This window comes from Hypanus sabinus, chromosome 26, assembly GCF_030144855.1.
Source record: "Hypanus sabinus isolate sHypSab1 chromosome 26, sHypSab1.hap1, whole genome shotgun sequence".
Lineage (NCBI taxonomy): Eukaryota > Metazoa > Chordata > Chondrichthyes > Myliobatiformes > Dasyatidae > Hypanus > Hypanus sabinus.
In genome coordinates this window covers 2,254,854-2,278,965 of record NC_082731.1, presented here as the reverse complement: position 1 = coordinate 2,278,965, position 24,112 = coordinate 2,254,854, and the positions used below count along the sequence as shown (strand labels likewise).

General features: G+C 44.0%; 1 protein-coding gene across 1 annotated transcript in view; it reads right to left on the bottom strand.

Moving 5' to 3' along the window:
* The window catches only part of LOC132381762 (calpain-8-like), a 284,308-nt gene that overhangs the window by 44,846 nt on the left and 215,350 nt on the right, over positions 1-24,112 (bottom strand). The window contains exons 5-9 of the mRNA XM_059951334.1: positions 21,924-22,095; positions 15,153-15,236; positions 10,263-10,348; positions 8,784-8,861; positions 5,581-5,735 (exon numbers count right to left, since the gene is read on the bottom strand). Coding sequence (XP_059807317.1) covers positions 5,581-5,735; positions 8,784-8,861; positions 10,263-10,348; positions 15,153-15,236; positions 21,924-22,095 — 575 coding nt within the window. The remainder of the gene's footprint in view (positions 1-5,580; positions 5,736-8,783; positions 8,862-10,262; positions 10,349-15,152; positions 15,237-21,923; positions 22,096-24,112) is intronic.

The following is a 24,112-nucleotide window of genomic DNA, read 5'->3' as shown; positions in this document are numbered from 1 at the left end:
GATGGGACATCCCTCCCAACCATTGAGTGCATCCAATGTTGCCGTAGAAAAGCAGCATCCAACATCAGAGATCCTTACCACCCAGACAGTGCTCTTTTCTTGCTGCTGCCATCAAGTCGAAGGTACAAGAGCCTCAGGACCTGCACCACCAGGTTCAAGAACAGCTGCTACCTCTCACCCTCTTGAACAAAAGGGGACAACTACACTCACTCTGTTTCTGGTGTTCTCACAACTGATGGTCTCACTTTCAGGACTCTTTGTCTTGTTATTTCATGCTCTTGATATTTATTGCTGTTTATTTATACGTAGTATTTGAATTTGCACAGTTTGTTGTTTGTCAATCCTGTTTACAGTTACTGTTCCTGAGAATGCTCACAGGAAAAAGAATCTCGGGGTTGTATGTACTCTGATAATAAATTTTACTCTGTAAATGGATGGTTGGTGAACTGATAAGCTGAAGAACCTATGTCCATGTCATCTGTCTCACTGTGTTGCAGAGAGATGCAGTGAGAGGGAAGGGTCGAGGTGTGTAACTACTGCCTGACCTCCCCCCACCCCCACACATCCACCCTAGGAAGAGCAGAAAGGCTTCCTCCCTCTCCAGCTCTGTCAGGGCAGGCTGAGGAATGCGTGGGTGTGTTGTGTGGCATGTTGCCAAATGCAGCTCACTCCAGCTGCCAGACAGCAGGCACCTGAGGTTCTGCAGTAACAGGGTGTGGTGAACTACATATACCTGTCTGGACACGCCCCCCCCGCTGGCTCCTCCCCCAGACCCCGGTATAAAGGCCATTGAGGCCTGAGCCCGGCCCTCAGTCTCCAGGATGTAGTATGGTGGTCAACTACTGCTTGTTCTTTCTTCCAGTCAATAAAAGCCGATATCTCGCCTTCACGTCTCAGAGTTATTGATGGTGCATCACAGGGTGACAGTGCCTATGCAGTGGGGCCCCAGTTATCTAGTGCAGTGGTCTACAGGGACCTTGTGCAGAACCTCATCACTTGCTCAGTGTTGTGGCTCCTGCCTCAACCCAGGTACTCAAGGACAGCAGTAGCGACAGAGATGGGATGGGGGGAGGGGGGCAGTGTTCTGCTCTGAGGTTGCCACTGGCGGCTGTGGAGCCAAGTCATTGGGTGTACTTAAGGCGCAGGTTCATAGGTTATTGATTAGTCAGAGCATGAAAGATTATGGGGAGAAGGAAGGAGAATAGAGTTAAGAGGGAAATGGATCAGCTATGATGAAATGGTGGAGCAGACTTGATAGGCTGAATAGCCTAATTCTGTTCCCAAGTCTTATGGTCTTCACTCCCATGCCGAGGGAGTGCATTCCAGTTTCCAGTTATTCTCTAGGTGAAGAAAATTTTTCCTCGAATTAATATACAAGGTCCTTCTGTTCCTCAATGCTACCAAGGCATTGGCTGTGTACCTCCAGCGTAATGCTAAAGATTACTGAACCGCTAAAATCATTATCCCTTAGGTGCAATGTTAAACCTAAGCACTGTACTAGATGTAAAACATACTCGGGGCATTCTTTCAAAGAAAATTAGTGGACTTTCATCCAGAGGGTGGTGAATCTACCCAGAATCAATGCCACAGACAGCCTCACAGGCCAAGTCAGTGAGTATAGTTAAAAGGGTGTTGATAGGTTCTTAATTAATCAGGTTGTCAAAGGTTACGGGGAGAAGACAGGAGAATGGAGTTGAGAAGGAAAATAAATCAGCCATGATTTAATGGCAAATGGCTGAATGGCCTAATTCTGCTCCTATGTCTTATGGCCAATCCTTATTATTCCTCCCGAAGTTCATCACCTCATATTTAACAGATTCAATTCTATATGTCAGTCCTCTGTCATTTTACTACTAATCAAGAAGGTGGCTTTAATCACCAAGGGCCCTCACGATCCAGGAAATGCCCTCTTCATGTTACGACCAGTAGAGAGGAGGTACAGGAGCCTGAAGACCCACACTCAATATTTTAGAAACAGCTTCTTCTCCTCCATCATCAGATTTCAGAACGGTTCATGAACCCGTGAATACTATCTCAGTATTCCTTTACTGGCACTTTTTATTGATTTTGTAATTTATAGTAGTTTTATGTCTTAACACTGTATTGCTGCCTCAAGGCAACAAATTTTCATGTTATACGGCGAATTCCCGTTAATTGGAACACATTGGGACCAGTAGATTTTGGACCAATTAAGTGTCTCCCCCAATTAGCTGAAGTTTAATGAAAATAGTTAAAAATGTATTTAAATGAAATACCAAGCAAAGTAGAACACTGTCAACAGTACTATAAACCTAATAGTTATCAATAGAGGAATTCATACAGTGTATGCTATGAGCAAAATCAATGCTGATTGCCTTCATGTAATGCTGTCGACGATCGCATGCTCCAAATCTTCATTTCATTTTAACATTCAAGATGATCTTTGATACCTTCAAGTTCTTCAAGGTTTCTAACATGTTGAAGTAGTGAAATCATTTTATTTTCACAACCAGCTGTTTCTGATGTCTCTAAGCCTGAATACTTGAAACCACAGTGAGCCATCACCAACCATCAGTGCCTAAAATCACTGCTCTTTGAGTACAGCACACACAACTGGTGCTATTTAAAAGCTGTTTGCTCCAAGCAGGGTGTAGCATGTTGCGTCTAACAGATATGCGCGAGCACGTGGCTAATGCTAGGTAGAAACTGGCAACGATCTCCTGCCCTAATATAAGTGGTGTAGTGTCTGAATTAAATGGATATTTTCTTGATTTAGTTTTTCAGTTGTCCTAAACTTAGGAGTCCTTGCCCAAGACTCCCAGAAGGTTAATTTACAGGTTGAGTCTGTGGTAATGAACTCACATGCAATGTTGGCATTTATTTCAAGGGGAATAGAATATAAAAGCAAGGAGATAAGCCATTGGTCAGGCCGCACTTGGAGTATTGTCAACAGTTTTGGGCCCTGTATCTTAGAAAGGATGTCCAATTGGAGAGAGTCCAGAGGAGGTTTACAAGGATGATTCTGGGAATGAAGGGGTTAATATATGAGAAGTGTTTGGCAGCTTTGGGCCTGTACTCACTGAAATTTAGAAGAATGTGTGGAGATCGAATTGAAACCTACCTAGTATTGAAAGGACTAGACAGGGTGGATGTGGAGAGGATGTTTCCTATGGTTGGAGTACATAGAACTAGAGGGCACAGCCTCAAAATTGAGGGGCAACAATTTAGAACAGAGGTAAGGAGGAATTTTTTTCGGCCAGAGAGTAGTGAATCTGTGAAATGCTTTGCCACAGACTGTGGGCATATTTAAGGTGGAAATTGATAGTTTCCTGATTGGTCAGAGCATCAAAGGATATGGCGAGAAGGAAGGTGTATGGAGTTGAGTGGGATCCGGGATCAGCCATGATGGAATAGCAGAGCAGACTCAATGGGCAGAATGGCCTAATTCTGCTCCTTTGTCTTTTGTTCTCTAATGGCCCAAATGGCCAAAATAAATGGCTGCCCAACTGACCCAAATCCACCATATAAGACTGTGACAATAAACCTGATTCTATAAACCATGCCACCTATCAACAATACCACCAACTTTTGTGTCAACTGCAAACTCAGTAATTGCACCTCCTATTTTAATATTCAGCTCATTAATGTATAAAGCACTGTGGTACACTACTGGTAACAGACTACACCACAAAAATAGCCCTCCTCTACCACTCTCTGCTTCCTATTACAAAAACAATTTGCCAACCGGAATCCTGGGCTCTCAGCTTCTTATCCACTTTCCCATATGGATCTTGTTGAAGGCCTCACTCAAGACCAGGCAGACTGCACTGACATCATCAACACATTTTGTCATCTCTTCAATAAATTCAATCCAATTAGTCCAACAGAATCTGAGAATCAAGGCCAACATTAGACTGCACTCTACCCAAACATACTTCTTCTTCCTCCTATTAGGGCAAGGTACAAGAACTCGAAAACCTGCCCCATGATGCTCAAAGACAAATTGTCCCCCAATGTTAGATAATTCCTGAACTGACCGCTTGTACAACAAAAATGAAGCCTTGACCTCACAATCTACTTTGTCTTGTCTCTTTCACCTTCACTGCCTACATCTCCCTGCACTGCCCTTTCTCTGTAACTGTAACACTACACTCCATGGCCACTTTATAAGGTTCCTCTCTATCTAATAAAGTGACTTCTAATTGTACGTTTATTGTTTCTGCTGCAGCCCATCCAGGTCAAGGTTCAACACGTTTAAAGATGCTCTGCTGCACATCACTGTTGTAATATGTGGTTTTTTGATTGACTGCAGCCTTCCTGACAGCTTGAACCAATCTGGCTGTTCTTCTTTGACCTGTCTCATTAACATGGTACTTTTACCCACAGAACTGCTGCTGACTGGATGTTATTTTTTTTGGTTTTTTTTTGCACCATTCTCTTTAAATTCTGTTGCACATGAAAATCCCAGGAGATCAGCAGTTTTTGACCACACCCTACCAGGCACCAACAGTCACAGTCACTTCAGTCACATTTCTCCCCCATTCTGATGTCTGCATGCTTTTAAAGATAGATACATAAAAAACTGACAGCACAATACAGGCCTTTCAGCCCACAAAGCTGTACATGTCCCTATCTTAAACTACCTAGGCTATGCCCATAGCCTTCTATTTTTCTAAGCTCCATGTAGTCATCCAGGAGTCTCTTAAAAGACTCTATCGTTTCTGCTTCCACCACCGCCGCCGACAGCCCATTCCACACGCTCACCACTCTCTGCGTAAAAAACTTACCACTGACATCTCCTCTGTATCTGCTTCCAAGCACATTAAAACTACGTCCTCTCGTGCAAGCCATTTCAGCCCTAGGGAAAAGCCTCTGACTATCGACATGATCAATGCCTCTCATCATTTTATACACATCTATCAGGTCACCTCTTATCCTCTGTCACTCCAAGGAGAAAAGGCCAAGTTCACTCAACCTATTCTCATAAGGCATGCTCCCCAATCCAGGCAACGTCCTTGTAAATCTCCTCTGCACCCTTTCTATGGTTTCCACATCCTTCCTGTAGTGAGGCGACCAGAACTGAGCACAGTACTCCAAGTGGGGTCTGACCGGGGTCCTGTATAGTTGCAACATTACCACTCAGCTCCTAAACTCAATGTTATGTGAGTTGCTGCCACATGATTGGCTGATTAGATATTGGCATTAATGAGCAGGTGTTCCAATAACATAGCCACTGAGCGTGTATAATCTACATTCTGTCATTACTTTCGCTTGTACTACCTCGATGTACTGATCTTCATGGTTGCTATGCAAATCCGTTTCTCATAACATGACAATAATAAATCAATAACTGGGCCGAAATGTTGACTGTACTTCTCCCTATAGATGTTGCCTGGCCTGCTACATTTTGTGCGTGTTGCTTGAATTTCCAGCAACTGCAGATTTCCTCGTGTTTGCGAATAATAAACCAATTACCAGTTGGGCTAAACCCTGCTTTACTAGGTGCAGATTAATCCTATCCTCTGGGACTTTCCGCAGTAACTTCCCCACCGGTGACACACTCCCCCACTTCCCGCTCCATGCTCCATCTCCATGCCGTACCACTGTTCTTGTTTCCACCAGCGCTTACTCCAGACATCCATGTCCCTTCAAGGCTGGTGAGTGCCCAAATGCAATCGGTCCTGTCCTGGCAGGGAGGGTTGAGACTGCACAACTCTACTGAACTGAAGTTTGCAACGAGAACATCTGCTGGGATCCTGCATGAGATGGGAACAAGGTTAAAGAGTCGGAGCTAAGACATTCTAACCCACAAAAATGTTAAACGGCTCAACACAAGACATTTCCTTGTCACGAAGTGTTTTAGAACCTGTATTATGATCATTGTCAGAAAGACTGAAGTACTTAGCAGGTCAGTTATAAAGCAGGGGAGTTATAAAGTCCCAAAGCATGGAAAGTGGCCCTTCAGCCCTTGTTTGGCTCATACCCCTCTAAACCAGGGGTTCCCAACCTGGGGTCAATGGACCCCTTGGTTAATGGTAGGGGTCCATGGCATAAAGAAGGTTGATAACCCCTGGCCTAAACCTTTACCAGCCATGTATTCAATTGTCTTTTATTTTTATTTCTGAATACCGTGCAGAACAAGCTGCACCATCCAGCATCCCACCTATTTAACACTAGTTCAATCACGGGCTAATTTACAATGACTACTAACTGGTACAGTGGGAGGAAACCTGAGCACCTGGAGACAATGCCTGTGCTCATGGGAGGATATAACTATTGTTAATGTACCTGCCTCAACCACTTCCTGCAGCAGCTAGTCTATACACTGACCACCTCTCGGTAAAAACCAGGATCCTATTAAATCTCTTTACTTAAACTTATGCCTCTAGCTCTTCATTCCACAACCCTGAGGAAAAGACAGTGTGCATTCACCCTACCTATGGTCTTCATGATATTATACTCCTCTTTAAGGTCACTCCTTAGTCTCCAGAACTCCAAAGCAAAAAGACCCAACCTGGTCAACCTCTCAAATACCGGTAACATCCTCAGCTATCTCCTCTGAAGCTGTTCCAGCTTGGTGGCATATTTCCTATAGCAGAGTGGCCATAACTTGACAGAATATTGCAAATGGAGCCTCAACAATATCTTACACAAATGCAACAAAACATCTTAGTCATTGCTCTGACTGGTGAAAGTCTTCTTCACTGCCCTGTCAACCTGCCATGCCTGTTTCAAGGAATCATGTTTCTTGTACACTGTTGAGGTTGTTTCCTATAGTGGAGGGGAGGAGGTGTTTAAGACCAGAAGGCACAATCTCAGAATAGAAGGACATCCCTTTAGAACAGAAATGAAGAGGAATTTCTTTAGCCAGAGGAAATTCATGGCCAAAACGTTTTGTATATTTAAAACAGAGGCTGACAGGTTCTTGATAAGCAAGGGTGTCAAAGGTTACAGAAGAAGACAGTTGAAAGGAATAATACAGCAGCCGTGATGGAATGGCAGAGCAGACCGATTGTCTGAATGGTCTAATTCTGCTCCTATACCTTAAGTGTAGAATTGTTATTTTCCTTGTACTTTTCTTTCCTATGTTTGCTTATAATTTTTATTTAATCATCTACATATGGGGAATTGTTTAGTAAATGTTCTAGTGATTGGAGTATGCTGATTATATATTTTCTCAGTATTTCTACAGCAGGTAGCATGCCACTTGAACTGCCTATTTTATAGGTTAATTGATGTCACTAGAATGTGAGAGGACTATGGCTTCCTCTTTGTTCATTTTGTTAGTCATGGAGGGTAGAACACTACAGCACAGAAACAGGGCCTTTGGCCCATCCAGTCTGTGCCAGACCATTATTCAGCCCCGTCCCATCGATTAGCACCTGGATGATAACCCTCCATACCTCTCCTTACCTATCCAAACTTCTCCAAATTTCTTGTCATACTTAATAAAGCAGTCATAACTAACAAATTTATGCCTCATTCTTGACTTCCGAGGACCCTCTGGATCAGTATCACCAGATCCAACAACTCTGCTTGACAAGCATTCCCCAGGGGCTTACTGTTCACTATGAAGACCTACCCAGGGTTCCCTTCCTAAAATGACAAGTTAGCGATTGATTCCTCAGAAACAGGAAGTTAGGAATCTAGTCTGCATTGAACTGCAGAGGAAGGCAGTGGTAGAGGGAATAAAGGAGTTATCAGAGATAGTATGGAGGTTAGGACAGACACAAGATTCTTAGAAAGGCTGCTGAAGCTCAGCTAATCGGTGTGAAGAAAGTGCAAATGGAAAAACGATGCTGAACAGTGAGCCCTTTGATTTTACATTGCACTCTTACAATGCAGATCCCAAGGCACTGCACAGGACACAGAGCAATGAGGGATTACTCCTAGTACCAACTAGGGGCTTGATATCATGTAGAGCTCTTCCTCCCTCTTTTACATGTCAATCCCTAAGATGCAGGAGCATACCATTCCGCCCACTTGTGGCTTTGCTAGCCCGTTGGCAAAGAGCTGGAGCTATGCCGTGCTGATGAAAGCTGTAATGACAGCCACCCTGGGTATATCCAGTCTTTAGTGGGGAAGTGAGTGAGGGAGAACATATGCATGTATATACACACACACAGACACACACACACGGCGACACACACACATACACGCACACACAGACAGACACACACAGGCATGCAGAGAGACACACACGCACACACACCACATACACACAGCGACACACACATACATAGACACTCACACCAACACACACACATACACGCACACACACAGACACACACACATAAACACACGCACGCATGCACATACACACACACTCACACAGCGATACACACATACAAACTCGCACACACATAGAGCGACACACAGAGACGCACACACATATACACACCCACACACAGATACACAGACAAATACACACACATGCACACACACGCACACACACACACACACACACACACACACACACAAACACATAGTGACACACACAGCGACACACACACTTGTCTTAGACAGCTAAACATTCATCCTGGCTGCTCTGGAACGAGGGATAATTTCAGGAGTGATGATGAGGATACAGCAATGGTTCTCAATGCCTCTTTCCTCTGCACCTTACCTGACAGAGCAGTGGGGAGCAGATGAGAACTGAGACCATCTAATGGAAACAGTTGTCATGCAAAGGTCCACCCACTCATCCCCACAGACCCATCACCCTACAAATGATCCTTTTCAAGCCCCTCACAGTTTCCCATGCAAGCCCTTCTCCTCCACTTCCATCGGAGTAAAGGTCCTACCAGAACTCGCCATCCTCACTAATCTTCAGATTTAGCCTGGTCTTCTCCTCCTCACTGACTTCCTTCCAATTGGATGACCTGCAGAATGAAGGCAATGGAGAAGGGTAGGTCTGGGAGTTGGAATCCAGAGCCAGAGTCACATAATGCAGAAACAAGCCCTTCAGCCCATCATATCCTTGCTGGCCACTGACTTTCCATCCCACCTCCAGCACCTTGATAATTCAAATTCTTATTTAGATATCTCTTCAATGTTGTGAGAGTCTCTGGCTCCAAACCCTTTTAGGCAGAGCTCACCAGGTTTCAGTGCCCCTCTGTATAAAAAGATTCTTCCTTTTGCCTATGTCCTTCATTGTTATACCTCTCCTAAGGGCAAAGGTTTCCTACTACTTACCGTGTCTTTACACCTCTGATTTTGTACACCTCTAGGGCATCGCTCAGATCACCCTTGAAACATGGTGAGCAGTTTTGAGCCCTTATCTAAGAAAAGATGCACTGGCATTGGAAGGGGTCTAGAGGAGGTTGACAAGAAAAAATCCGGGAATGGAAGGGTTAATGCACGAGGAGTGCTTAATGGCTCTGTGCTTGTATGCACTGGAGTTTAGAAGATTGAGAGGGGAAATCTCATTGAAACCTATCAAATATTGGAAGTCCTATACAGAGTGAAAATGGACAGGATGATTCCTAGAGTGGTGAATCTAGGACCAGGGGTCACAGCCTCAGAATACAAGGACATTGTTTTAGAACAGAAATGAGGAAGAATTTCTTTTGCCTTGGGATGATGAATCTGTGGAATTCATTGCCACAGACGGCTGTAGAGGCCAAGTCATTGGGTATATTTAAAGTGGAGGTTGATAGGTTCTTGATTATGGAGAGAAGGCAGGAGCTCTTGATTTCCCACTTCCTCAGCCCATTTGGCCAGGCCTTTCAGTGAGGCAACCCAGATATCCTCCTCCTCTTCCCCTTTCCACACTACATATGGTCTTCTCTGTTCCCCGGGAGTGGCAGGCACCTGAGACAGCCACGTGGCAACTTCATAGCTTGTAATCAGGGCACCAAACTGCACCCTCCAGCCCGGGTCCCAATTGTACCAGGGAAGAACCCTCACACACATTGCCCCTGTTCTCAGAATATCTGAAAGGACAGTGTGGAGGGAGCTTTATACTGTGTCTACATATATTGTCCTGGACCTGTTTGAAAGGACCTGAGTCACACAAGGGTTTCTGCAGTTGCTGAAAATCTTGAACAACACACACAAAATGCTGAAGGAACTCATCAGGTCAAGCAGCATCTATGGAGGGGAATAAACAGTTGATGTTTCAAGCCAAGATCCTTCATCAGGACGTTGAGTTCCTCCAGCATTTTGCATGTGTGTATTGCTGAAGGGATCCAGTTTTTATGTGACTGTACTTCCTTTCCCAATCTGGATGAGCACACTATTTCCAAAAGAAAAGCTAAGCTTTTCTTAAAAGCTTCCTGTACCTGTCACTCCAGGGTCCATTGTATTCCACCCGACCCCACGGATTCCGCAGCCGGAAGAGTTTTATGGAAGAGTTGGGCATCCTTACCTGTGGATGGGGAGAGGAACTGGTGAAATGGGATGGGCAGAGGGTCACACCACCAATAGTGTCCAAGATCTCCATGACCTGGAATGAAATCACCAGGCACTCTGATGCACAGCGGGCAGACACTACACTGCTTTGCTGTTGGTCCTGTAGCCATTTGGCCTCTCTGCGTCCCTGTTGTGTGCAGGGACAGGTGAGGACAAACATGGTGCAGTAAAACTGCACTGGACAGCAAAATATTTAGAAAGTGTTGCCTCCTCAGGATTTGGTTTTGGTTATGATAGACTGCTTGATCACAAATATAATTTCAGGCTACTTGTATTATGTAGAAATTAGGATAAACAAGAAATTAACTTTTATTGAATATAATGCATTTAATTGCATAATGGTGCTGACACTTTACAATAGTTCAGCTCAGCTAAAAGTGTTTTGTTTATGATTTTCATTTGTACTCAATATCTGAGGTTTCTTGCTGAAGTGTCCAATGATAATCAGCCAGCATTGATGGATTCCAGTTCCCTGGTACTGTTTCTTCATGACCGCAATGTCTTGGTGAAACCCTTCACCATATCCTTCATTGACAGTGCCAAGATTTGCAGCAAAGAAGTATTAATGGGAATGCAGAAAATAAATCTTTAGTGGCATGTTGCACTTCATGGTTTTGTATGCTTGAAGCATGTTGCCAACCAGCTGCATGTAGTTTGGTGCTCTGTTACTGCCAAGAAATTTTTCAACAACATCTTTGAATGCCTTCCATGTGATTTTCTCTGGTTCCACTAGAAGTTTTTTGATTTGCCTGTTATTGACGATCTGTTTGATTTGTGGACCTTCCTTAATCTTGGCATCAGTTATTCTGGGAAATGTCTCAAATATCAAAATCCTTCATGGAAATTTTTGCACAGGTTCCACTCTTGCAGACTTGACCCCATTAATTCTGCTTTTGTCTTTGATATACCAGCGTCTCTTACCAGGTCATTTAACTCAAATTGATTTATCAGATGAGGCCCACATGACATAAAGGTTTCAAAATCTGTATCAGTATCAGTGTTGCTTTAAGCATTTCTGGCTCGTGCATCACGGCATCTTCGTCTGCCTCCTCTAGACTCCATGTCTCTGGTGGCTTCGGTACTGAAAGACCATCATCATGTGGCACAGGTCTCATGGCTGAAGGGAGATTGGGGTATTCAATGGATTTGTTTTTACCAGCAAAGCCAGACACACTGGTCAGACAGAAGTAGCAGTCTGGCACGTGATCCTTCTGCTCTTCATATCATCGCGACAGTGAAGGACATTGACTTTTGAGTACTTCTGAGCCAAACTCTGAATATGGTAGAAGAACAGGCCATTCAGCCCACAATGTTGTGCCGAACCAGCTAAAAAGTAACTCAAAAACACCCAACTCTCCTCTCTACATAATGTCCATCTCTCTCCATCCAAGTGCCTATCCAAACATCTCTTAAAAGCCTCTAATGTGTTTGCCTCTAAATACCAGACATCCACCAATCTCTGAGTAAAAAAAAAACTTACCTGTCACATCCCCCTTGAACCTACCCCCTCTCACCTTCAAAGCATGCCCACTGGTATTAGACATCTCAACCTTGAGAAACATACTTTCTGTTTACTCAATCTATGCCTCTCATAATCATGTAAACTTCTATCATATCTCCCCTCAGCCTCTAACGCTTCAGAAAAAAAACATATTTATGTCGCCTCTTGTGATAGCACATGCCCTCTGAACTGGGCAGCATCCTGGTAAACCTCTTTCACACCCTCTCCAAATCCTCAACATCCTTCCTATAGTGAGGCAACCAGAACTGTTCGCAATACTCCAGATGAGATCTACTCAGAATTTTATAAAGTTGCAACAGAACTTCTGACTTTTGAACTCAGTGCCCGACTAATAAAAGCAAGTGTTCCATAAACCTTCTTAACTTCCTTATTGATCTGTGTAACCATTTTCATGGAGGGACTATGAACTTGGATCTCTCAGGGAGAGGGATCTCTCTGCTCAGCAACACCGTTAGGGTCTTGCCGTTACTAGTGTACTCTCTCCTTGCATTTTCCCTACCAAAGTGCAACACCTCACATTTATCTGGGTTAAACTCCATCTGCCAATTCTTAGCATTTCTTGCTGCCGCTTATGTGTGGGAGGGGGGAGCTGGGGGAGGGCTTTGGGATTCTAACATTTACCTGTCATGGGGCACTCCTCTTTTTCTTGTGGATGTTTGCGAAGAAAAAACACTTCAAGATGTATATTGTATACATTTCTCTGACTTTAAATGTACCTTTGAAACCATATCTGCAAATGATCTATGTCATGCTGTATTCTTTGCCAGTCTTCTACACTATCCATAGCTCCACCAATCCACAAATTTACTAACCTCCCCATCTGCATTTTCATCCAGGACATTTATGCACATCACAAACAGCAGAGATCCCAGCACAAATCCTTGTGGAACTCCATTAATTACAGACCTCAAGCTCAAATAAGTCTCTTCAACCACTATCCAATTCACCATGGACCCTAAGCATCTTAATGGGGGGATTAGCACCCCCCCCACCATCAGGAACTTTGTCAAACACCTTACTAAAATCCATATAGACAACATCCATTACCCTACACTCATCAATCTCTTGTCACCTTGTCAAAAAACTCACTCAAGTTGGTAAGACATGACCTGCCCCTCACAAAGCCATGCTGGCTCTCCCTAAGTAGGCCACAGTTTCCAAATGTTCTCGAACAATTTCCCTAAAATAATGTGAGACTCACTGGTCTATAGCTCCCAGGATTTTCCCTTGTTCTCTTCTTAAATAGAGGTACAACATCAGCCACTTGCCGGTCTTCTGGGACCTCACCTGTGGCTAGAGAGGGCACAAAGATGTTGGTCAAGGCCCAGTAGTCTTGTCTGTTGCCTCCTTCAATAACCTGGGACAAATACCATCAGGCCCTGTGGACTTATCCACCTTAATACTCATCAGGAGGTCCAACACTTCCTCCTCATTGACCTCTAAATGTCCTAACATATTTATACAATCAGCACTGATCTCCTGGTCCTCCACATCATTTTCCTTGGTAAATGCTGAAGCAAAGTACTCATTAAGTGCCTTGTTTACATTCTCTGCATCCAGGCAAATACTACCCCTTTATCCTTGAGTGCTCCCACCCCTCTCCCTCCCCTTTACTCTTGATGCCTTGGGATTCACCTTAACTACCAGCCAAGGACTTTTCATGGCCCCTCCTGGCTTCCTAATTCCCTTCTTTAGTCCTTTTCTGGCTTCTTTACACTCCTCATGTGCTCCATTTGATCCTAATTTCTGAAGCTTTACTTACTTTTCCTTTTTCTTCTTGACTAAATTCATCATGTCTCTGGACATTCAAGGTTCACTAATCTTTCCATCCCCGTCCTTTATTCTAACAGGAACATTCCTGCACTCTGTATAATTGATCTTTAATCATCCTCTACAGGCCTGATGTGGACTTACCAGAGAAAAACTGTTCCTAATTAATGCTTCTTAGTTCTTGCCTAATGCCCTCATAATTTGTCCTACTCCAAAATAGAACTTTCCCACAAGGAGCATTCCTATCTTTATCCATAGCTATCACGAAAGTTGAGGAGTTGTGGTCAATGTTCCCTAACTGTTCATCCATTGAAAGGTCAATCACCTGGGTAGGCTTATTGCTCATTGTCCAGTACGGCCCCTCCTTCCATTGGACCATTCACATGTTGATTTAAGAAACCTTCCTGGATACACTTAACAAATTCTGCCCCATTTAAATCCCTTACACTCAGAAGGTTCCAGTTTGTATTAGGGATGTTGAAATCACTCGTGAAAACAACCCTATTATTTTTAAACATCTCCTTAATCTGATTCCTCGATGCCCTTTAATGATCAACATGCATGTTGCAAAACAAATGTGCGGAGCCCAGGCTTTGTCTTGGTCACCAGTTTTACATCCAAAGTAGAGCTCAGAGGCTTTCTTAATAAGAGGAGTCATGCTCCATCTTTGATATTTAAGCGTATACTCATCAGAAGTATAACAGAAAATGTCGAGGCTGTTACAACATTGGTGAAAATTATTGTTATCATAAATATTCCTGAAAGTACAATTACTTTATCATAATGAGTACACACTCACATGCTATGCACATGGGCATGCACATCAACGTGATCACAAACCAATATACTCTACATGTGAATGCAAAGCACAGAATGGTGTGTATGTGATGATTTTACAGGCTTCCTAAAACCTGTGCTACCATGCAGCATCCATCCTGCCTAAACATGCTCAGGTACGTCTGAACAAGATAGAAAACTTTTCAACATACATTATTGGCAAAATTTGAATTGACTAGAAATAAGAAATATAGGTGATTTCAAAAAATTGATTCATGATCAGGAAATTTCACAGTGATTTTTATGATTTGCAGCCCAAAACTCATAAGATACACTGAAAAGTGTTCAGGAAGCAACATTTTTTGCTATCCATTGACCATTCACAAATCCCAATATTTAGGCATCAGGGTCAGCTTATGATATTTCCCACTCCCTTCCCATTGCTCAGGGTCTGGTAGAGCAATTAAAAAGCAGAGGAATGCAGAGAGTAGTGGACTCAGCCGTATACATCACGGGCACACGGGAGCATCCATCACCATTCCTTTCGGCTTGAACTAGTCTGCCATTCTCCTCTGACTTCGCTCATTAACAAGCTACTTTTAGAATTCACAATGTCTTCAATATGCACATTGGAGCTTTAATCGCCACTGTTCCTCCCCCACTGCTAACAGATCATGGATTGGACACTCACCTTCTCTGCATCCACGATAGCGTAAGCATGCAAGGCCATCAAACCTAGACCCTGGTCCTTCTCAATCTCGTTGTGGTTGTTGACCTAGAAAAGCTATGTGGTTAGGATTAGCGCCAACATCAGTCCCTGAGATCATCCCTGAAGACTAAAAGGCATTTGGATAGATACATAGACAGAAAAATTTTAGAAGGATAGGGCCAAACATGAGCAACTAGTCTAGTCTAGTCTACACATCTGGCTGTCTCAGTAAAACAGCTAGCATAATCAAAGACCTTATCATCCCTTTCCCTCTCCCATTGGGCAGAATATCCAAAAGGCCGAAATCATGTACCAACAGGCTCAAGAACAGCTTCTGTCCCACTATTACAAGACTATTGAACCTACCTCACTTTTTTTTGTCAGCCTGGACCACACTCTCTGTAACTGAAACAGTTTATTCTGCATTCTGTTATTGTTTTCCCTTGTACTACCTCAGTGCACTGATGCCATGAAATGATTTGTATGGATGGCATTTTCTTGGTACATAAGGTCATAAGGGATGGCAGCAGTATCAGGCCATTTGGCCCATGGGGTCAGCTCTCCCAATTCATCCATTTCCCTCTCAACCCCTGTCTCCTCCCCATAGTCTTTCATGCCCTGACTAATTAAGAACTTACCAATCTCCATCTTAATTATGTCCATCGACCTGGCCTCCATGGCCGCCCGTACCTATGAATCCACAGATTCACCACTCACTGGCTCAAGAAGATACTCATTTCTGTTCTAAATGGGTGTCTCTGTATTCTGAGGCTGTAATCTCTTGTCCTGGGCTCCACCACCAAACATTTTCTCCACATCCACTCTATCTGGGCCCCCCTCATTCTTCTAAATTCCAGTCAGTACAGGCCCAGAACCATCAATCGCTCCTCATACGATAAGACTTTCATTCCTGGTATCATTCTTGTGAACCCTCCTCTGAAAGTCAGCATGTCTTTTCTTAAATTAGAGGCCCAAAACTGCTCACAATACTCTCAGTGAGGGCTCACCAGTGCTTTATAAAGCCTCATCATTACATCCTTGCTTTTATATTCTAGTCCTCTCACAATGAATGCTAACATTGCATTTGCCTTCCTCATTTTATGACTCAACTTGCAAATTAACCTTTAGGGAATCCTGCACAAAGTCTCCCAAATCCCTTTGTACCTTGTATTTTTGAATTTTCTCCCTGTTTGGAAAACAGTCCACGCTTTTATTCCTTCTACTACAGTGCATGATCTTACACTTCCCTACACTGTATTCCATTTGCCACTTCTTTGCCCATTCTCCGAATCTGTCCAAATCCTCCTGAAGCCTCCTTAACCTGCCCTTCTACCTATCTTCATATCATCCACACACCTTGGACACAAAGCCACCAACTCCATCATCCAAATCATTAATATACAACATAAAAAGAAATGGGTCCAATACGAATTCCTGTGGGTCACCACTAGTCACAATCAGTCCCTTTATTCTCACTCTTTGCTTCCTTCAAATCAGCCGGTGCTCTATCTAGGCAATGCTCTATCTAGGAAAACCTTTAATTCATGGGCTCTTATCTTGTTAAGCAGCCTCATGTGCAGCACCTTGTCGAATGCATTCTGAAAATCCAAGAATACAACATCCACTGATTCTCCTTTGTCTATCCTACTTGTTATTTCTTCAAAGAATTCCACTGATTTGTTTGGCTTTATTATCTCATAAGGAAACCATGCTGACTTTGGTCTATTTTACCATGAGCCTCCAAGTACCCGGAAACCACATCCTTAACAATTCACTTCAACATCTTCCCAACCACTGACGTCAGGCTAACTAGCCTGTAATTTCCTTTATTTTATCTCCCTCCCTTCTTGAACAGTGGAGTGACATTGGCAATTTTCCAGTCCTCTGGATCCATTCCAGAATCGATTCATGAAAGGTCATTACTAATGCCTCCACAATCTCTTCAGCCACATCTTTTGAAACCCTGGGGTTAGTCCATTTGGTCTAGGTGACTAATCTATCTAACTGGGATAATAATACATGGGTCAATAATTAACCAATTCAAACCATTGACACTGCAGGAAGGGCCTGTTTCCATGCTGCAGCTAAGAAATACATTGCAACACGTCCTTTGATAATCTCATAGACCAAACAGCTACACTGAAGGGTAATAAGTGGGGTCACGAAGGGCTACCAGCTCGGAAATCCGATAAGTAAGGAAAATGGTACTGAGAACCAATAGGGGAGAGGCGAAAGGCAGATGAAACTAGAGGGGGAGGAGGGAGAATTGGTGGGTGAAGTGTGGGATTCTAGGTGGATCATACTTGGAGAGGTAGGAAAATGAGTGATAAAGCATAGAACATAGAATAGTACAGCACATTACAGGCCCTTTGGTCCACAATGTTGTGCCAACCCTCAAACCCTGCCTCCCATATAACCCCTCACCTTAAATTCCTCCATATACCTGTCTAGTAGTCTCTTAAATTTCACTAGTGTTTCTACCTCCACCACTGACTCAGGCAGTATATTCCATGCACCAACCACTCTCTGAGTGAAAAACCTTCCTCTAATATCCCCCTTGAACTTCCCTCCTCTTACCTTAAAGCCATATCCTCTTGTACTGAGCAGTGGTGCCCTGGGGAAGAGGCGCTGGCTGTTCACTCTGTCTATTCCTCTTAATATCTTGTACATCTCTATCATGTCTCCTCTCATCCTCCTTCTCTCCAAAGAGTAAAGCCCTAGCTCCCTTAATCTCTGATCATAATCCATACTCTCTAAACCAGGCAGCATCCTGGTAAATCTCCTCTGTACTTTTTACAATGCTTCCACATCCTTCCTATAGTGAGGTGACCAGAACTGGACACAGTACTCTAAGTGTGGCCTAACTAGAGTTTTATAGAGCTGCATCATTACATCACGTCTCTTAAACTCTATCCCTCAACTTATGAAAGCTTTCTTAATAAGCTTTCTTAACTACCCTATCTACTTGTGAGGCAACTTTCAGGGATCTGTGGACGTGTACCCCCAGATCCCTCTGCTCCTCCACACTACCAAGAATCCTGCCATTTACTTTGTACTCTGCCTTGGAGTTTGTCCTTCCAAAGTGTACCACCTCACACTTCTCCAGGTTGAACTCCATCTGCCACTTCTCAGCCCACTTCGGCATCCTATCAATGTCTCTCTGAAATCTTCGACAATCCTCTACACTATCTACAACACCACCAACCTTTCTTTCATCTGCAAACTTGCCAACCAGGTCAGGAGGGATGGGAGAGATTGAAGTGAGGCTTTGGGAAGTGGCAAAAATGGGAGCCCAAGAAGAGGAAGTGGGGGAGACTGTAATCTGAGAGTTGATGGAATATTGGCACTTTGTGGTGGAATTTCTTTCTCTCACCTGGATGAGAAAACATTCCTTAAAAATCTGAAGGCTTTTCTTATAAGGGCAGCACAACAGCAGAGGGACTTCTCCACAGGCCAGGTGAAAATGCTGAGTACAATACCCACAATCACTCTTTCCTCTCCCTCTCTCTCCTCTGGTACTAGCCCTCACCTCCTTGCTGTCCTTGCACTCGCTTTGAGCCCCAAAATACCCCTGGGATCCCTTCTCCCTTCTGCCCATAGACACTTTACTGAACTGTTTCTGAGGTAACCACAAATGGGGACAGGACTTTGCTTTTCTTTTGGGAAAGTTTTCTCATCTAAGTTAGACAGAGACATACAGCCATAAAGCATCAACATTCAGTCATGTTTTTGCCCCTTTCCCTACCCCTCCTGGTTCCATCCACCTACCACCCTCATACTTCACCCAATGGTTCCCCCTCCTCCCTCACCTAGTTCCTCTGCCCTTTGTTTCTCTCCTAATGGTTCCCATTACCATCTCCCTTGCTTATCAGACTCCAGCAATGGAAGTTCTTTACATCTCAACTTATCACTGTCCTTCAGATACCTTCACCTTCCTCTCCATCTCCCCTCACCTGACTCCAACTTTCATTTATTCTCTGTCTCCACCTATCATCCTCCTGCCTCTGCCCCCCAACTCCACCCCTCCCCTCTGGACCTCCCAATCATCTTCTCATCTCTTCAGTCTACCCTTGGCCCTCTCCCTTTCGTCATAAGAAGGCTTTTGCGACTGGGATTGATGAAAACCCGATTCGACACATAGGTGAAATATGACTAGTCAGAGTAAGACCAATCAGAGATAAAAGAAGAAACATGAGTCTAGAATTTGGTGGGATCTAAATGAATTATTTTTGCTTTAGTAAATGAGAGGGACCTTGATGAATGTGAGGCCAATTTGCACACATTACTGTGCTGGAACATGTGAAGGTTAAGAAAGAAGATATGTTGGAACTTTTGAAAAAAATTAAAACAGATAAGGGTAGTATTGTAGGTCTCCACAGTAGGGTAGAGATTAGCATGAAACTATTACAAATCAGGATACCAGAGCTTGGAGTTCAATTTCAGTGCCATCTGTAAAGAGTTCACAAGTTCTCCCTGTGACCTCCTGGTGCTCTGGTTTCTTTCCTGAGTCCAAAGTTGTACTGGTATACTTATTATGGGAAGTGAGAGAGGAGATTGCTCTTTACATTCTAATCCAGAGGCTGGTAGTATAGGGAATGTACTCTGCAGGGGACACCAGATTTCATCAAGAAATTCATCGAACTATTTGGACTGGACAAAGAACTAAGCCTCCATATTATGTCTTCCCAGGACATTAACTGGGAAAAATGTTCTGGACTCCTGGTTGATTCCTGGTAGGTGATTTTCTTGCTGAAGGAGGAGAGTCAGTTTGCATGAAGCACTACAATGTTGTCAATAATCTCTCCAATCCCCCCAACAACCTCTTTAAACCCCTACCAATAGGCAGAAGCATTAGGACAACCACCTTTAGGATCAGAAACAACTTCCTTCTCCAGGCTGTAAGACTACTGAACTCCCTCCCTCCACCCAGGTCTCACCACATATGAGGTGCTAGTAGAGTTATGCTGTTAGGTTTTAACTTGCAACTTAAATGCATTTTATTATTTGTTCATTGATTTGTGGCAATATTACTCTGTGTTGTGCACCTTGGTACAGAGGCACATTGTTTCGTTTGATAGTATACTTGATGTGTTGTGTGTGTGAGTTATATGTACTGTTGTGCACCTTGGTACAGAGGAACATTGTCCCGTTTGATGGTATACTTGATGTGTTGTGTGTGTGAGTTATATGTACTGTGTTGTGCACCTTAGTCCAGAGGAACATTGATTCATTTGGCGGTATACATATGTACAGTTGAATGACAATAAACTTGAATGTGGACCCACATTGGCTCTACCTGGGAGTCTATCTGATACCCAAGACCCCTGCTGTTTCTGTGGCCTGAAGGAGCCTGTGTTCTAGTGTAATTGGAATGAAGAGCAGTTTGCAACCACTGCCTGAACATCTGAGTGAGCAGCTCCTCAAGTTCTGGCTTAACTTCAGCACCACGCTCCTGATCTTCAGGCACTGGGTGTGGAGGTGGAGTCAAGGAGACCTTCTTGTTGGTCTGCCTCAAGGCCTGGTCAAAGTGGCCACTCACTGGTCCTGGCAGTGGGCTGTCAAGGATTCTGTCCTAGCTAAATGGTTACAACTCCATGCCAGGTGTCCTGGCAGAGGGAGCAGGCAGTATTCGGATCTCATGTGGGTCATACAGCAGTCAGAGTACATGGACACTCAGAGCAATAAATTAAGTTTTTATTTTGTTTACAATGGGGATAAGTCGGATAAGGAAAGGTTGAATAGGTTGGGACTTCCTCCCCTGGAGTGTAGGAGAATACAGAGAGAGTTGATAAAGGTATAACTAATGCAATTAGGGTAAATAGGGTCAATGCAATTAGGCTTTTGCCACTGAGGTTGGATAAGACTAGCTCATAGATCAAAGTTGAAATATTTGAGGGGAGCCTGAAGAGAAGCTTCTTCACTCGGAGTGAGTGTGGAACCAGCTACCAGCGGAAGTGGTATTTGTGGGTTTAACTGCAACTTTTTAAAGAAGTTTGGATAAGTAAATGGATGGAGTGGTTATGGTCCAGGTGCAGGTTAGGTCCATGGGACTAGCAGAGTAACAGCATGGAGTAGATGGGCTGTTTCATTCCATCACGGTCTCTGACTCTACGACAGTGGTACTCCCTGTACTCTGAACCACCAATACCACCCTCTCTCTCTCCCCTGAACTCCGAACCCATCCACCTCATCATCATCTCCTCTGAGACCCCTGTTCTGTCTCTCTCCCCCCACTTTAACTCTACACCCTGAACCCTCAGCCCACTTTCAATCTCATTCCTTCTGCCACCACAACCTCATCTCCATAACTCCGGCTACCCATTGGCTTGGTTGTTCTCCACGATTCACCTCACTCTGATAGACCTCCCCAACAAAACAGCAACAGTGCTCAGGCAGAAGCACAGCTGTTAGCATGGGTGATTGGAATTCGGAGTTCAATTACAACACTGTCTGTAAGGTCTCTCGCATGGTATGCATGAGTTTCCTCCCACAATGTAAAAATGTTAGTAGGTTTATTGGTCAGTGTGAATGTCCTGGGATTAGGTTAGTGGGTTTCTGGCAACATAGCTCAATGACACAGAAGGGCTAATTCTATGCAATGTCTCTAAATAAAACATAAATAGAAATAGTTAGAACACTCAAGAGCGAGGTATTCCGAATGATGCGCATCGCGCGTCCGGTGGAATGGAGGAGGCCTGGAATTCTAGGTTATCGGAAAGAAGATGCAGAGAAAAGGCTTCCTGTTGGCTATACCTTGATGGAGCAGGAGATCATGGTCTGCTTATGGAGGGCGCGCTTCAAGAGGTGCCACAGCTCCCCGGGATTGGTGGAATGCATCTCAATGGTCACAGCAATGCCACCAGTAAAGTCCTCCATTGCCTCAGAGCCCAGCCCACCTCGCAAACTGGAGTAGGAACCATTCAGTCTGTGGAAACAAGATGAGGAACACAACACTCACTTAACATATCCAGCTATTCTCAACACCAAGCTCGTGGCGGTGGGATCGGTGTCAGAGTACTACAGAATGGATTAGGGTTATATGAGGGAGTGTTACACTGAGGGACAAGAGTTATTGAGGGAGTGTTACATTGCAGGGTGAGGGTTATTGAGGGAATGTTACAGTAAGGGGCAAGTGTGTTTGAGGGAGTGTTACATTGGGGGTGATGGTTATTGAGGGAGTATTACAGCGAGGGGTGATGCTTATCAAGGGAATGTTACAGTGAGGGGTGAAGGTTATAGAGGGAATGTTAATTGAGGGGTGAGGATTATTGAGGGAATGCTACCTTGAGGAGTGAGAGTTATTGAGGGAGTGTTACATTGAGGAGTGAGGGTTATTGAGGGAGTGTTACACTGAGGGGGAGGGTTATTGAGGAAATGTTACATTGAGGGGTGATGCTTATCAAGGGAGTGTTACAGTGAGGGGTGAAAGTTATAGAGGGAATGTTAAATTGAGGTGTGAGGGTTATTGAGGGAATGTTACATTGAAGAGAGAGGGTTACTGAGGGAGTATTACATTGAGGGATAAGGGTTTTTGAAAGGTGAGGGTAATTGAGGGAATGCTACAATGAGGAATGAGGGTTAGGTGATGGAGTGCTAGTGAGGGATATGGGTTACGTGATGGAGCATTACAATGAGGGATGAAGGTTATGTGAGGGAGTGTTACAATGAGGGACAGGGGTTATGGAATGGACTGTTACATTGAGGGATGAGGGTTATGTGAATGAGTGTTACAATGAGGGATGAGGCTTACTTGAGGGAGTGTTACAGTGAGGGACGAGGTTTATGTGAGGGAGTGTTACAGTGAGGGATGAGGGTATGTGATGGAGTGTTACAATAAAGGATGAGGCTTACTTGAGGGAGTGTTACAGTGAGGGACGAGGTTTATGTGAGGGAGTGTTACAGTGAGGGATGAGGGTATGTGATGGAGTGTTACAGTGAGGGACGAGGTTTATGTGAGGGAGTGTTACAGTAAGGGATGAGGGTTATGTGACAGAGTTACAGTGAGGGATGAGGGTTATTTAAGAGAGTATTAGAGTGAGGGGTCAAGGTTATGTGATAGAGTTTTACAGTGAGGGACGAGTGTTATGTGACGGAGTGTTATAGTGAGGGACGACGGTTATGTTAGGGAGTATTTCATTGAGGGACAAGGGTTAAAAACATAGAAACAGAGAAAACCTACAGCACAATACAGGCCCTTGGACCCACAAAGTTGTGCCGAACACATCCCTACCTCAGAAATTACTAGGCTTATCTATAGCCCTCTATTTTACTAAGCTCCATGTAACTATCTAAAAGCCTTTTAAAAGACCCTATCGTATCCGTCTTCAGCACTGTTGCCAGCAGCCCATTCCACGCACTCACCACTCTCTGAGTAAAATACTTACCCCTGACATCACCTCTGTACCTACTCCTGAGCACCTTAAACCTGTGTCAACTTGTGGCAACCATTTCAGCCCTGGGAAAAAGCCTCTGACTTTCCACATGATCAATGCCTCATCATCTTATACACCTCTATTAGGTCAACTCTCATCCTCCGTCACTTCAAGGAGAAAAGGCCGAGTTCACTCAACCTATTCTAATAAGGAATGCTCCCCAATCCAGGCAACATCCTTGTAAATCTCCTCTGCACCCTTTCTATGGTTTCCATATCCTTCTTGTAGTGAGGCGACCAGAACTGAGCACAGTACTCCAAGTGGGTCTGACCAGGGTCCTATATAGTTGCAACATTACCTCTCGACTCCTAAATTCAATTCCACGATTGATAAAAGCCAATACACCATACATCTTCTTAACCACAGAGTCAACCTGCACAGCTGCTTTGAGTGTCCTATGGACTCAGACCCCAAGATTCCTTTGATCCTCCACACTACCAAGAGTCTTACCATTAATACTATACTCTGCCATTATATTTCACCTACCAAAATGAACCACTTCACACTTAA